General features: G+C 46.1%; 1 protein-coding gene across 2 annotated transcripts in view; it reads right to left on the bottom strand.

The window, feature by feature from the left end:
* Positions 1-16,165, bottom strand: part of CELF6 (CUGBP Elav-like family member 6) — a gene marked incomplete at its 5' end in the record, with an annotated part of 131,052 nt that overhangs the window by 16,094 nt on the left and 98,793 nt on the right. For both annotated transcript variants that reach the window (XM_081964651.1, XM_081964652.1), the window contains 4 exons: positions 648-792; positions 2,793-2,936; positions 10,886-10,965; positions 11,301-11,429. In XM_081964651.1, coding sequence (XP_081820777.1) covers positions 648-792; positions 2,793-2,936; positions 10,886-10,965; positions 11,301-11,429 — 498 coding nt within the window. The remainder of the gene's footprint in view (positions 1-647; positions 793-2,792; positions 2,937-10,885; positions 10,966-11,300; positions 11,430-16,165) is intronic.

Consider the following 16,165-nt stretch of genomic DNA (forward strand, 5'->3'; position numbering starts at 1 on the left):
TACCGGTTCTGTGGGCGTGGCTGGGTGAGCATGGCTTGAGGGGTGTGTGTCATGTGGTTATGTAGTCATGTAACTGGGGGATCAAAAGACAGACACTCACTTTAACAATGTCCTGCTGGAGCAGGGTTGGACTAGATGACCTCCAGGTCCCTTCCAGCCCTGGATTGTCCTCTGAAGCTGCGTGTAGTGCCAGGTTTGTAGGCCTTCCTTCCTCTCCTTTTTCCCTCCCTCCCTCCCTTTCTTTCTTTCTCTTTCTTTTTCCTTCCTTCCTTCCTTCCTTCCTTCCTTCCTTCCTTCCTTCTTTCCTTCCTTTCTCAGCACGCCCCCCCCCCTGTTTTTGGCCTAGCAGGCTTCAGGAAAGCCTGCTGGGAGCAAAAATGGACCCCCCCCCCCACTTCCGTGTTTCTGGAGAACCTGTAGTAAAAAAAAATGCTTCCAAAGTTTAAAATAAAAAAGTTCCAAAGTGAGGTGCGATAGTCGGAACTTTTTTTAAAAATTACTTTTTTTAGTATTTTTTGCTACCGGTTCGGGCGAACTGGCCCGAACCATTAGCATTTCACCCCTGCTCTGAGGCTTATTGGACTTCCACCCGTCTCTTCTTCCTGGTTACCCCAAGAAGATCCCCTAGGGGGGAGGGGCTCTCATACCTGACGAGGGTGTCATCGGAGCTGCCACCAAGCCGCTCACGTTGAAAGCGGCCATTTGCTGCATCTGTGCCGCTGCAATGGCTGCCATGGGGTTGAGACAACTTCCTTGCGCGGCAGCCATGAGTGCTGCCTGCTGCTGCATTATCTTAAGGAAAGAAGGAGATACGTGGGGAGAGAGGAGGAAGGAGAACAGCCAGGGAGAGAAAGTGGAGGACAGGAGAGAAGGAAGATGGGGGTGGGGGTGGGTGGGAAGAAGGGCAACGTTAGTTTGGACGTCGCTGGTGAAGATTGGTCTTTTTCTACTCAGGGACAACCTCCAAGGTACATCCTCCCCCCCATCCCAGGTGGAGACTGGCCTCTTGGCCTTCTTGAGGAGGTTCTAGTCCTGTGAGGACCAGCATCAATAGAATAACAGAGTTGGAAGGGACCTTGGAGGTCTTCTAGCCCAACCCACTGCTTAAGCAGGAAACCTTATACATTTCAGACAAATGGTTCTCTTATTAAAAACTTCCAGTGTTGAAGCACCCACAACTTCTAGAAGCAAGTTGTTCTAACTGTCAGAAAATTTCTTCTTAGTTCAAGTTTGCTTCTCTCCTAGATTAGTTTCCATCTGTTGCTTCTTGTCCTGCCTTCAGGTGCTTTGGAGAATAGCTTGGCTCCCTCTTCTTTGTGGCAACCCCTGAGATATTGGAAGATGCTATCCTGTCTCCCCTAGTCCTTCTTTTCATTAAACTAGACATACCCAGGTCCTGCAACCGTTCTTCATATGTTTTAGTCTCCAGTCCCCTAATCCTCTTTGTTGCTCTTCTCTGCACTCTTTCTAGAGTCTCCACATCTCTTTTACATCGTGGCGACCAAAACTGAATGGCGTATTCCAAGTGTGACCTTACCAAGGCATTATAAAGTGGTATTAACACTTCATGTGATCTTGATTCTCTCCCTCTGTTGATGCAGCCTAGAACTTCAAAGGACATTGAAATGATGTCTTCAGATGGACAACAGTCTTGATATAGCTTCTTTTTTTTTCCCCCCTTGAAGACATGTTGCTTCTCATCCAAGAACCTTCTACCGTTCTGAAGCAACGGAAGTGGCTTCTTGGATGAGAAGCAAAACACCTTCAAGGGAAAAGCTAAGAAAGTCTACCTGCCTTTTGAAAAGCACCTATGGGCTAACTTCTTTCATCAACCCTCACAGTGAGCCACGAAAAGAAAGTCCATCCTAACCAGCCAAGAGTGCTGAAGCCAGGGTGGAAAACCAATGTTCCTCCAGATATTCTAGAACTTCTGGCACCTCTCTTTTCCAGCCATGCTATCTTGGGGATTGGAATGGAAAACAGACGAAGGCTACCTTCACCTTCCCACCTTGTGGTCAACTTCCTTCCAAAACCATCACAGCTGAGATGAGATTTGAACCAACTTTACTGGCCTTTTTATGTATCATATATGCTTGTTCTATCTCCAGGCAAAGACCATCAATGTTTGTCTCTTTCCAGTTAGCAATGCAGAAGCTTGCCTTGGCCAGTGGAGGGCAGTGCCCATCGCTGGTTTCTCCAGCAAGGATGTGCATCGCTTGATGATAAAATTCTCCTCCCAGCTGAGCTGTTTGGGGCAATCTCCCATATAACAACTGTCCTGCTTAGCCCAAACCATCTAGGCCAGGAGTTGGCAACCTTAAACACTCCAAGAGCCATTTGGACCCGTTTCCCACAGAAAAAAACAACAACACCAGGAGCCACAAAAACCTTCCCGTGCCTGAGCGGCTACAAAACCAGCATAGGTAGTTGAATTAAAAGTTCTGTTTTCTTCTGAAACTTTTATTTTCTTAAACGTATCCACGGTTCGACTTACTGGGGGTCAAAAAGCTCAATAAACCGCGTGTCGCACACTGGCGGTTGTGACAGGTATTTGGGGTGACAGGGAGCCCCAGCAGAGGGATGAAATAGCCCCACGCAGCTCCAGAGCCACAGGTTGCTGATCCCCTGATCTAGGTCAAATGGTGCCTCCCTTCAGGTGAAGGAGAAAGAACGGAGAAAACCAGGGAGCCTTGGTTGATTCCTCACCCAACTAGCAACCAAGCGTTCCTGCTTCACCTTTTATGGGAAATAATGACGACGCCCTCCTTTTTGGGGCGCCCAGCATCTCCTACCGCTTGTGTGTAGGCTCCGTAGGCTCCAAACTGGATCGTCATGGGATTAAAGATGCCCAGCTGTCCGGCCATCTGATGCATCCGCCGCAGAGTTCGCTCCTTGTCCGTGTCGGCAAACTTCACCACTAAGCTGGAGGACGCGCCCTAGCAGAGGGAAGAGAGAAGCAGAGGCAGAAACAGAGAGAGTGGGGCAGATTGTACCCGTCGCTGGTGCGTCGGTGCGAACGGAGGAGTCTTGCAAATGAATCTTACGGGAAAAGGCAGTTGCAACAGAGAGGAACAATGTTGCAAGGTTAGGGTTGTCGCTGCGTTTTTGGTTTGCCAGCTGTGCTTAAACTCTAAGACCTACGGTAGACTGATCTGACTCTTATCACTAAGCTCACTACGCATGTCCACGTTCTTTTCCGCATCATTATTTCTTTGTTCGCCCGCCAAGAAGGTAGGCAGAGACACTGCCAAAAATGTAATCATTAGCTAGTAAGTTTTGTTTTCATTTTCTTTACAATAAAATGTGTTTCTTAGAATATATCTCGGGTTTATTTTTCTTAATTATGAAGTATACCTCAAGGAAAAACCACGGTTCATCCCTCATTAAATACAATTACCCCAGGAGGGGAACAAGGCTGAATTTCCACCCTGACAAGGATTGCCCCTTTCTTTGGGAGCTTCTCTTCCTTTGGTATCTGCTAGAAGTAGTCCTTGACTTACAACCACTCGTTTAGGGACCGTTTGAAGTCACCACAGCACTGAAAACATGTGATTGAGGACTGCTCCTTGCACATCCAAAAGTCCCAGCATTCCCCATGGTCAAGTAATCACGGTCTCTTGGCAACCAACATGCCATTTACGACAGTTGCAATGTCCCAGGGTCCTATGTTCACCCTTTGTGAGCTTCCTAGCGGAGGTCGGATAAGCAGGGGGGGGGGAAGCCACCCACTCACGAGTTGTTTAACAACTGCTGCAATTTGCTTAACCACCATGGTAAAAAAAAAAGGGTTGTAAAATCAGGCGTGACTCTCTTAATAACCATCTTGTCCAGCAATGGAAATTCTGATCCCAATGGCGGTTGTATGTTGAGGACTACCTGGAGCAAATTTCGTGCATGTCCTAACCTAGCAGAATAACAAGGAGTTGGAAGGGACCTTGGAGGTCTTCTAGTCCAACCCCCTGCTTAAGCAGGAAATCCTATTCCATTCCAGACAAATGGCCGTCTCTTCTTAAAAAACCCCAGTGATGGAGCATTCACAACCTCTGGAGGCAAGTTGCTCCACCGGTTAATTGTTCCAACTGTCAGGAAATTTCGCCTTTGTATAGGTTGCTTCTCTCCTTAATTAGTTTCCACCCATCGCTTCTTGTCCTGATTTCAGGGGCTTTGGAGAATAGCTTGACTCCCTCTTCTTTGGGGCAACCCCTGAGATATCGGAAGACTGCTATCATGTCTCCCCTAGTCCTTCTTTTCATTAAACTAGACATACCCAGTTCCTGCAACCGTTCTCCCTATGTTTTAGCCTGCAGTTCCCTAATTATCCTTGTTGCTCTTCTCTGCACTCTTTCTAGAGTCTCCACCTTTTTTTTTTTACATCGTGGCGACCAAACTGAGCTGGGTTTTAAGATCCCGGATCTACGATTATACTTTGTCTTTTCCTGAAAATACCACAGTCACCCCTAAGCACAACAATTTAAGTAGACCGTTTCCTCTCCCTGTTTTACCCCACCCTGCGAGAATGATGACCCGAAGTGGGGCTTATAAAAACATGAAGTAAATACACCATGTCTCGGTTGCTACATCATACTATGCTCTCACGCAAGGCTGGTTCGCTGGTAAACAAGCCAGACTGCAGATCCAGAGTGGACCGTGTTTTCCTGCCACATCTCTTCAATTTACAGAGCCCTTACGCAACAACAACAACAACAACAACAAAAATTCATTTCGATGTATGCCGATGAGATTAGAATAGACTAGAATAACAAGAGTTGGAAGGGACCTTGGAGATCTTCTAGTCCAACCTCCTACTCTGGCAGGAAACCCTATGCCATTTCAGACAAATAGAATGGAATATAGAAAATGAATAGAATAGAATAAAATAGAATAGAATATAGAAAATGAATAGAATAGAATATAGAATAGAATAGAATATAGAAAATGAATAGAATAGAATAGAATATAGAATAGAACAGAATAGAGTATAGAATAGAGTATAGAAAATGAATAGAATAGAATATAGAAAATGAATAGAATAGAATATAGAATAGAATAGAATATAGAATAGAATAGAATAGAATAGAATAGAATATAGAAAATGAATAGAATAGAATATGCAATAGAATATAGAATAGAATAGAATATAGAAAATGAATAGAATAGAATATGCAATAGAATATAGAATAGAATAGAATAGAATATAGAAAATGAATAGAATAGAATAGAGTAGAATATAGAAAATGAATAGAATAGAATATAGAAAATGAATAGAACAGAATATAGAAAATGAATAGAATAGAATAACAGAGTTGGAAGGGCCTTGGAGGTCTTCTAGTCCAACCCTCCTCTTAGGTAAACATGCAAATTCACTTGTCCTTGGAAGGAATGGCTTTAACTTGGATATTCAAGGTTGTGTTTATTTCTTTCTTTCTTTCTTTCTTTTTTTAAAGGATTTAATACATTTATTGATTTGTATTTGTGCCTGTGCATGTTTTAAGAAAAAAGACCATAAAGACGCTCTGTTTAGTCTGAACATAAGCATGGCATAGTGACATAGAGAGGGAATGGCATAGGGGGGGGGGGCATCTTGCTTTCCCGCGGGGCACAGTTGCCTTTCATACAGCTGATCGTTGGAACTACCAGTTCGTCCGAACTGGTAGCATATATTTTTTTACTATGGGTCCAGGCGAACCGGTCCGAACCGGTAGCATTTCACGCCTGCCGGTCACCCAGTTCTACTGCCCACAATAGATTCTGGAGTCCAGCGGCCACGGACCTGACATTTGCAAAAAATCCCCAGGATTCCGAGCTTTTCTGCCTGGCCCGTGGTGACCATGGAAACAATTGATGGGAGACTCCTGCTATCTCAACCAGAATTGGCTCTCCATGGGTTCCAGCTAACTAGCCTTATTTAAGAAAACAAGCCTTATCTTTATTTACAAGGGACGGGATTGATTTTGTGCCTGTAATGAAACGGCCACCGTCTGTTTGGGGGCCGAGAGAGGGTTGGAGATAAACGTGCTAATCCTTGCAGCGACCATTTCCTGAAATGCATTTTTTAATCCCAGGATCCGGGCGTGTTATTTTTTCCCAGGGCCAGGATTGATTTTTTTAAAAAAATAATAATAATAATAATTTGGGGCCTCATTTACACTTAAGTTTCACGACAAACAGAGCGATCCTGATTACGCATCGGTCATTTACTTGAGAGTTCCCCCTTTCTACCACCTTAGACTTGGGGTTATAATCTTTAGGGCAATCCGAAGATGCTTGTACACTTCTGCTTTGGGATGGGCTGCTCTAAGAAGCTGGGATGATTGCTTGGAAAGGGGGGGGGGGCTTTTGGGGGGCCTTGGGAAATTTGTCTTCTGTTTAGGATGTCAACAGTCAATAGATAAAGCCTTTCCTTCCTTCCTTCCTTCCTTCCTTCCTTCCTTCCTTCCTTCCTTCCTTCCTTCCTTCCTTCCTTTCCTGCTTCTTTCCTTCCTACCTACCCTCTGTCCCTGCTTCCTTCTTTCTTTCCTTCCTTCTTTCTTTCCTTTCTTCCTTCCTTTCTTCCCTGCTTCTTTCCTTCCTACCCACCTTGCTTTCTTTTCCTCCCTCCCTCCTTCTCTCCCTTCCTTTCATTCATTCCTTTCCTTCCTTCCTTCCTTCCCTGCTTCTTTTCTTCCTACTCTCCTTGCTTCCTTTTCCTCCATCCCTCCTTTCCTCCCTCTTTCATTCCTTCCTTCCCTCCTTCTTTCCTTCCTACCTACTCTCTGTCTCTCCTTGCTTCCTTCCTTCCTTCCTTCTTTCATTCCTTCCTTCTTTCCTTCTTTCCTTCTGACCCTCCTTCCCTCCTTGCTTCCTTTTCCTCCCTCCCTCCCTTTCCTCCCTCCCTTCCTTCCCTCCTTGCTTCCTTCCCTCCCTCCCTCCCTCCTTCCTTCCTTCCTTCTTTCCTTCCTTCCCTCCCTCCTTCTTTTTTTCCTTCCTACCCTCCTTGCTTCCTTTTCCTTCCTCCCTCCCTTCCGCTCTACCTTGATCTGTTTTGTTCCTTTCTTTCTTCTGTCCTTCCACCCTCCCTCGCTTCCTCTCCCCACTTCCTTCCTTCCTCTCTCCCTCTTTTCTTCGGTCCCCCTCCAACCTCATCTGGGGCCATTGGAGTTCATTGTCAGCCCAACCTCCTTGCAACTGCTGATCGGTTCAATCCTCTCCTATAATCACCACGACTCCTGGGGCCTTCCTGCCCCCTCCTCCTGCCTCTCTCTCTCATTTAGAACGATGACCTTCATTGTTAATTAAATGGCAGTTTTCTCAAGCCGGTGATTCAATTACCTCCTGACACCTGCTTGGAGAACACAGCTGCTGATTAGAATAAACAGCAAAGAGTTATTTTTTGCAACAAGTGATTTGATCCCCAAGAATCTGATCCAATCACCGAGATGATAAATTAGCAGACGACGGAACAAAGGGTGAGAAAATGTGTGTTAGGGTGAGAGAGGGAAGGTGAGGAAAAGAAAAGAAAAGAAGGAAGAGAGTAGGTAAAGGTAGAATGAGGGAGGGAGTACGGAAGAAAAGAGGTAGAGGGGAAAGAAGGAAGGAGAGATAGATGAAGGGAGGGGGAGGATGGACAGAAGAAAGGAAGAAAAGAGGTAGAGGTGAAGGAAGGAGGGAGGGAAGGAAGAAGAAAGAGGAAGGAAGGAATAAAAGTGGTAAAGGTAGAGGAAGGAAGGAAGGAGAGGTAGATGAAGGGAGGAAGGACAAAAGAAAGAAAGGAAGAAAAGAGGTAGAGGTAGAATGGAAAGATGGATGGAAGGAAGTAGCGGTATATGAAGAGAGGGAGAGAGGAAGAAAGAAAGGAAGAAAAGAGGTAGAAGTAGAGGTGAAGGGAGGAAGGGAGGAAGAAAGGAGAAAGAGGAAAGAAGAAGAAAAGAGGTAAAGGTAGAGGAAGGAAGAAGGAAGGAAGGAAAAAAGGGAAATGGGAGGGAAGAAAGGAGAAAGAGGAAGGAAGAAAACAGGTAGATGTAGAGGAAGGAAAGAAAGAAAGAAAGAAAGAAAGAAAGAAAGAAAGAAAGAAAGAAAGAGGGAAGGAAGCTTGTGAAAAATGAAGGGACATGTACTGCTGTACATGGGAATTTTAGCACCTCTAGAGATTGGTTTGGCGGGCACTTTATAGAGACCCCCCCCCCAATGACAAAACGAATAGTCTGCACTCAGTTATGGAGAGCCTTGGTGTAACTCCACACTAATTCTCAGGGTGCTGGTGGCAGAAATCAGGAGGAGATGCAGGGACGGAAGGCAAAAGGTCAAGTATCTCCTCATCTTAAGACAAGTTGGCCGTTGGGTTCCTTCAACAGATGGAAATCTTTCACCCAGCACTTCTCCCTAAACTGTCAACCCAAGTTTAGCAAATAATGCCGGTTTATTTGGAGCCTGCTGACTTTCAATTCAGTTTGGAAATTCCTAACTCCATAAGTCAGGAAAAGAAGCTTTCCAGGAACTACTACACCCAGTTCCTCTCTCGCCTGGCTGCTGACCTCCCTCTAATCTGAGAGGCTCTTAACCTGTAAATAGATGTCAAGGCATTTGTAAACTTGGATGCAGGGGGGGATGGAGGGAAATACACCTTTATCTTCAGCAAACTCAACCTTAAATTCTCCTCCAAGATTGTATACGGACCACAAAGTAACACACGACCGCTAGACTCCGGATTTCCACAAATCTCGCCCTCTAAAATTATCATAGCAAAACAAGGGTGCATTGCCTTGTTATCGATTTCATGGATTCATTCAGAAGCACCTTTTGAGCATAAACGGTTTGTTTGCCATACGATCGATAGCCATGTTATTTTACTTTATGTATTTACATGCATTATTCTGGAGGGGTTGCGGTGGCCTGGAGGTGGAGCTCTCGTCTCACAATCAGGAGACTGGGAGTTTGAACCTAGGTAGAGGCAGATCAGGGGTGAAATTCAGCCGGTTCTGACTAGAGAACCGGTAGCAGAAATTTTGAGTAGTTTGGAGAACCGGCAACAGTGGTGGGTTCTGGGCGGTACGGCCCAGTATGGCCATACCGGTAGTAGCTGGGAGCAGCGGCCACCGTATCGGTATGGTGTGTCATAGGGCAGTGGCTTGCCTGACTAGGATGCCCGGCCCCATGCACAGCATATCGGTTGCGACAGAATCAGGAACACACCACTGACCGGCAAATACCACCTCTGGCTGGCCCCAGAGGGGGGAGGGAATGGATATTTTGCAGTATCCTTCCACACCCACCATGCCCACCAAGCCACGGCCACAGAACCAGTAGTAAATAAAATTGAATTTCACCACTGAGGCAGACATTTCTCTCTGGGCAAAATGAGACTGTAACTGCCGAATAAAACTCCGCCGTGGTGACAGGGAGAGCATCTGGCCATGAAAACACTCTGCTAGCTCAATTCAGTTGCCCAGACTCCACCCCGCAAGGGATTATGGGGTTGTTAAAAGATGATGATTTAAATGCATTATTCCCCCGACCCCGCTTAAAGTAGTCTAGGGTACAAAAGGATTTAAACGTTCTTGCTTTAGAAAAGAAAGAATGATTAGGACAGGAAAGTTAAATGCAAAATATACTGTTAGAGAACTTGAATGGGATTTTGACTGCAGTGAGACTCAGATGCCTGGCAAATCTATCCTATGCTTAACTTAATATGTGAGGCTATTATTAAATATGTGGAAAGTAATCACATTAAGATAACGTAATTGCAATTCCGCATAATTTTAATTCATTTGATGAACTCAAATGGATTCTACGGCTTTGGATGGGCTGCGCTTTGGATTGCGGTCCCTCCTGCACAGATAGTCCTCCACTGACATTTATTTTGCGACCGTTCAAAGTTACGACGATACTGGGAAAATGCGACTTACAAGGAGTCTTCACACTTAGGACAGTCACAGCATCCCCACGGTCATCGGATCAAAATTCAGATGCAACGGGCATGTTATTTATGACAATTGCAGCATCCTCTGTGTGTGTGTGTGATAATCATTTACGGCAGAGGTGGTTTCCTGCCGGCATTACTACCGGTTTGGTGCATTTGCACTTCAAAAGGTCTACGCATGCGCACACCATTAAAAAAAGGGGGGAAATTACATGTTTTCAATGAAGATTGTTCTGGGCATGTGCAGAGCAGAAAATAAGGATGGTGGCCCCCAGGATAGGACCGGTATAGTCACATGTCCAGCTGAGTTACTACCTATTCGGCCATACTGGTCCGTACCGGTAGGAACCCACCTCTGATTTACGGCTTTGGCAGCCAGCTTCCGGCAAGCACACAGTCAACATGGGAAGCTGTATTCACTTGACGACCGCGTGATTCCCTTAATGACTGCTGTGATTCGCCTAACCACCGCAGTGATTTGTTGGGCACATGAAAGTTTTGCCAGGTATCTGGGTCTTATTGCAAGTCGAAATCCCATTTCGATTCTCGGAAAGGTCATAAAATTGGACAGGACACCTTTACCAACTGCCTCGTTCATCATCTTCTTTTAATGGCCCCATAATCCCTTGCAGGATGGAGTCTGGGCAACTGATTGGAGCTAGGAGAATGTTTACTGGCCGGATGACCTCCCTGTTGCCAATGCGGAGTTTTGTTCAGCAGATATATTCTCATTATGCCCAGAGAGAGAAATATATCTGCCTCTACCTGGGATCGAACTCACAGCCTCCTGATTGTGAGGCGAGAGCCCCACCGCCAGGCCACCACACCACTTACTGACTGCCTTGTTGAACTATGGAAATTCTGGTCCCATCGAGAACTATCGGTATTGCCCAGTGGATAATGGTGCCTTTGCACTTTTCCCTTTTGAGTGTCTGAAGTCGTACGCTATGCTGTTCCTCTCTCTGGATGTGGGTTTTGGCCCACACTTACCGGCATGGTCTGACTCCCGTGGAGAGTGCTAATGGCGGCTTGAGCTTCTGCGTGGCTTCCGTATTTGACAAAGGCACATCCTGGAAGGAGAGAGAAAAACTCAGTTTGATTCAATTCCACTCCGTTCAGGTTTCAGTTCAGTTGGAACAAAAGGTCAAGAAATCACCCTTGGCCATTCAGTGGTCCAAGGTGTCATGCAAACCCAGAAAAGCAATTAAGTCCATCAACAGATTACGTAGATCAGATTGACCCAGGTTGGATACTTCTTTAGACATCCCATCAATATCCAACAACCTTCCAGACTGGTCCCCCTTGCGTAGCGCCTGCCATGTAGACTCCTAGTTGACATACATATCAACTCTCTTACCTTCTTTCCATTTTTGACCCACCCTCCCATTGCATCTTCCTCTCTCACCTTTACTGGCTCCATCGGGACCTCGGAGGATGGTGCATTCTTCGATCTGTCCGAAGGGTTCGAAGAGTCGCCGGACGTCGTCCTCGCTTTGTTGCTTCCCCAACATGCCTACAAAGAGCTTCCTGTCTTCTAAAAGCAAGCCACCTCTCATTAGTCGGAGTAATAGAAAAATGCAAGGATCAGAGCCACCTGGAAGAAAGCTGGGGGGAGGATGGCGTTGACGACCAGGTCCGCCCTAGAAGTGAGGATCTGACTTGTCCAGCCAGAGGACCTGCTCAGCTGAAACGGCCTCTGGATCTTCAAAAGGAGCAAAGCAGTGGTGAAATTCAATTTTTTTTTACTACCGGTTCTGTGGACGTGGCTTGGTGGGCATGGTGTGGCTTGGTGGGGGTGGCAGGGGATGGATATTGCAAAATCTCCATTCCCGCCCCACTCTGGGGCCAGCCAGAAGTGGCATTTGTCTGTTCTCTGAACTACTCAAAATTTTTGCTACAGGTTCTCCAAACTACTCAAAATTTCTGCTACCAGTTCTCTGAACTACTCAAAATTTCCGCTACCAGTTCTCTGAACTACTCAAAATTTCTGCCACTAATTCTCCAAACTACTCAAAATTTCCGCTACCGGTTCTCCGAACTACTCAAAATGTCTGCTACTAGTTCTCTAAGCTACTCAAAATTTCTGCTACCGGTTCTCGAAACTACTAAAAATTTCTGCTAATGGTTTTCCAGAACCTGTCAAAACCTGCTGGATTTCACCCCTGGAGCAAAGCCAGTCAACGTTAGGAAGACACTAGAATTGTTCTCATCATGTCAAGAGCTCAATGTTTCACCGTAACAAATTGCACCCCCAGTTCTGCATTTGTTTACTTAACTAACCCACAGAGGACATTGCTGTCCTACAGTCTTCCATCAGCTGGCAGAGTCTGACATGGCAACGGCACACTTCATTCTGCTTTAGTGGTCAAGTAGGCCACATGGATGTGGTCTAGAGATAATTGGTCACCAAGAAGTCCTTGGGGCTTTCTGGGCTCTGTTGCTTGCTTGCTCCAAGAATTCCACAATTCAACTCTATCTTCTATCAATGGTCACCTCATGATGGGACCGTTGCAATGTAGTCTACATGGAGTTGCCCTTGAAAAACCACTCAAAATTACAGCTGGCTCGAAATGCAGCGGTGTGAGTAGTAATGGTATTTTCTTGTTATGCCCATCTGTCTTTATGTAAGCTACATCGATTCCCAGCTGGTTTCTGGGCACAATTCAAGATACTACTTAGTACCTACAAAGCCTTCATGGCATGGTTATCTGATGGATGACCTATCTCCCCTTATTTTTGCCTGCCTGGCTTGCCCTCCAAAACCAATGAGGAGGAAGAATGCCATGTGGCCATAGAACCTGGAATCTGGGCTTATCCAGAATTAAGCTCTGATTTATGTGGCAGTGGTTTTCTGAATACCCCAACCCTGGCAGAATTCCCACAACCCACTACAACATAATGTTTGCTTTACAAATCACAGTAGCTGCATTTGCAGAACTTCACCTAATGCCTCCGCTTGAGACGGGAAGGGTACTTGAGTCACTCTTTAAGGTGGGGAAGAGGCAAAAGAGGAATATGAAGAATATCCTGGACATCTGGACTCCCAACTGTAAGCATGAGATGGCGACATGTTGCGGCAGAGCCCAACACAGGAAGAAGAAGGGTGGATTGGCCTCCAAAGTACCTGAAGCCATGACGAAAAGCAACAGGTGGGAGGTCATTCGAGAGACATCCAACCTAGAACTAAGGAGGAACTTCTTGACAATTAACCAGTGGAAAACAGCTTGCCTTCAGAAGTTGTGGGTTCTCCATCACTGGAGGTTTTCAAGAAGAGACTGGACAACCATTTGATTGAGATAGTATGCCTTGAGCAGAGTGTGTGTGATGGACTAGAACAAGGGTTGACAACCTTAAACAGTCAAAGAGCCACAAAGGTCCTAAACGGAAGCCCCCCGTTCAATTCTGGAAGTCCGGTTCACCCACCATAGAGTCTCTCCTAGCACGGCGTCCTTTTTCCTCTACCTGTCCTAACTGAAAGCTCTATCAATTGTGGCGCTGACCAGCAACAGTGAGCCGCAGCAGAGGGCTGAAAGAGCCACATGCGGCTCCAGAGCCAATGGGTTGCTGAGCCCTGGACTGGAAGACCTCTGAAGTTCCTTACAATCCTATGATTCTACATTCTACGTAAGACAGCAACAGGTAGAGCATGGAGGTCACATTCTGAATCGACTCACGGTGGAGCAATAAATAGGACAGCTAGAAGAAGACTGGCAGATCTGAAGGTTACAGGGAAGCACGTCTCCATATGTGCGCACGCCAGAGGAAGAGACTATTAAATAACGTAACAAGCTCCTACGTGGTTATGATTGACTTCCCCAATAAGCTACCATTCCTGGCTTTCTCAAGGGTCATAAATAACCAAAAACCTCAATGGAGCCGCTGTAAATAATGACCCGTTCATGATTATTGCCAGCATCTGTTTCTTCTCGCGCTCCCCGCCAGCGTTCCGGCTTTAATGGCATTTGACACAGGAGATAAGGTGGCCTCTCTTTGCAGGCCGGGAAATAAATAAATAACCGTGCGGCAACGGCGGAAGGCTTTGTCCGTGGAGAGGCTGAGAAAATTAGTTAAGGGATCGGGTTTCATCCATCCTCTCCTTAAATATAAAGCCACTCTCTTTGGAAATCGGAACAAGCCCCAGGAGCAACAATTGTGTTTTCTTGGAGTGTGAGACTGGGTGGGGGAGGTAGCTTCAATTTATTTGACCCGCTTTCTTGTGGAAATCTACAGGTCGAGAAAAACGACAACGAGGGTCTGCAACCGTGCAATCCGAGGCCAACCCCGACTTTTAATGCTGCATCCATGTACAAAGGGGGAACGGCCATTGCACAATTGCAGGTGCTGTCTGGAATTTTTTAAACACACACCCTCCAGAGATGTCCTGCTTTTTTTGCAGGGGGGAGGCTGCTCTGACTTGCTTAGTTCGCCTTAACTTTAGCGTCAGGGTTCCAAGTAATACACCCGTGGGAAACAGAACGCCAAGGCAGGGAGGTTCCTCAAAAGATTTTGAGGCTCCGGGGTTACCCTTTGGTTCGTTCCTACGCGGCTTAATGAGTTGTACAAACCCAACCCAGTTGCATGAGGCTGCGTGTCTGAAACTCGGAAAGCAGGGTTGATTTAATCCCCGGTGAAATGTGGTCGCAGGGATTCACGGAGAACACGCTGGCCTTCAAAAAGAATGATACGCGTGTCATGGTGTCGTTGTGTAACTGCAGCCTGCGTGGGCTTGTGCCTTGACGCCTGACGCGAGTATGCACGTCAAATGCGACAACTATTGTTCACCGTCCAGAGTTACTTCACATGAAATGGGCAGCCAGGGCCAGGAAATCAGGAGTCTGGGCACTTCAAAAGAATACAAGGGTTTATCACAGGCTTAAGCTCTCTACAAGAATCTGAGCTACTGACAGTCAAAACGAATTGGCAGCAGATAAGACTTTGAAGCAGGGTTTGCCCAATCTGGGAACCAAGGCTGGTCAAAATGAGCACAGGTTTATTCCATGCTAGTGTTCTACAAGAATCTGAACTACTAACATCCAAGACAAATTGGCGGCAGATAAGAATGAACGGAATTAAAAGAGGGCCGGACCTAGATCTCTTGTGGGCACGAAAGGATTCAAGGCTGATGACACGTTTGATCCCTCCCTACATAGCTGCATAGATTTGTTGAACGGAGGAGCAAATAAAATGCAATGCAATGCAGCTAGTTGGAGATGGGTTAACACAGTCTGTCCACTCTTCCAAAAGTCTCCCTGTTGGCCTGATAATGAGGAGGGGGAATTACAGAATCCCAAAGTAGAAGACCTCCCAATGACACATCCAAGGTCTATTTCTTGTTGAAGCTCTTGGGTTCCACCTCTTTTGGCAGAAAATCATCTCTTAGTGGCAGAGATGAGGAACCTCTTGGCACTCGAGATCAAGGGTCTCCAAACTTGAGAACTTTGAAGACTTGTGGACTTCCAGAACTCTGGGAGTTGAAGTCCACAAGTCTTCAAAGTTCTCAAGTTTGGAGACCCCTGCTCTAGGTCTTGCTAAATACAGTTCCCGGCATTGATCAACTGCAGCGGAGCTGGTTGGAGCTCCTGGGAGTTATAGTTTTGATCCACAAGTGGAAGGTCCTAATTTCCCAGCTACTCTTGCTACTTAAATAGCTTGTATCCAAGATGTATCTTGGTTGACTTCTCATCTGAAATTTCTCCTTCCCCTCCTCCTCGGTCTCTGCACCTTGTTCCCCAGGGGACTGCCTTCAGTCGAATGTATAGAAGGATTATTCTTTTTATTCCCATGTTCTGATGCCTGAGCAGGGTAAATAACAATCTCTTCCAAAAGAGATGTAGTTATTAAACACAACTCAGCTAGTGCCAGCAAAAGCTCCAGGTATCCCAGAGGGAACTAGGAAATAAATTACCCACTTACAGAATGTAATTGGTGATGGATTAAAAATCAATGGCTAGAACAAGATAGCAGTTTTAGCCAGGTTCTTCGGAGAAGGAGGAGGAAAAAAAATACCCTTCCTAGGGAGACAACCCGCTCCATCTTTCAGCCCATGGTTGCCAATGTTTAGACATGAGCCATCCTGCAACAGGGGGGGGGGGTGTTTCCTGGAGAAATATCAAGAAGACATTTCAGAAGCATCAAAATTGTGGGGTGATAGCTAACGCCAAGGGTATTCTGGAATAACCAGGTCTGCAAGTGTAGTAAGATCAAAGGGTGGATGTAGAGGTGAGGAACATCAATGAAGGCTCTAGAACCTCTACAGACAAATCCTTCTCT

The sequence above is a fragment of the Natrix helvetica genome (genome assembly GCF_964273705.1).
Source record: "Natrix helvetica genome assembly, chromosome: 12".
NCBI lineage: Eukaryota > Metazoa > Chordata > Lepidosauria > Squamata > Natricidae > Natrix > Natrix helvetica.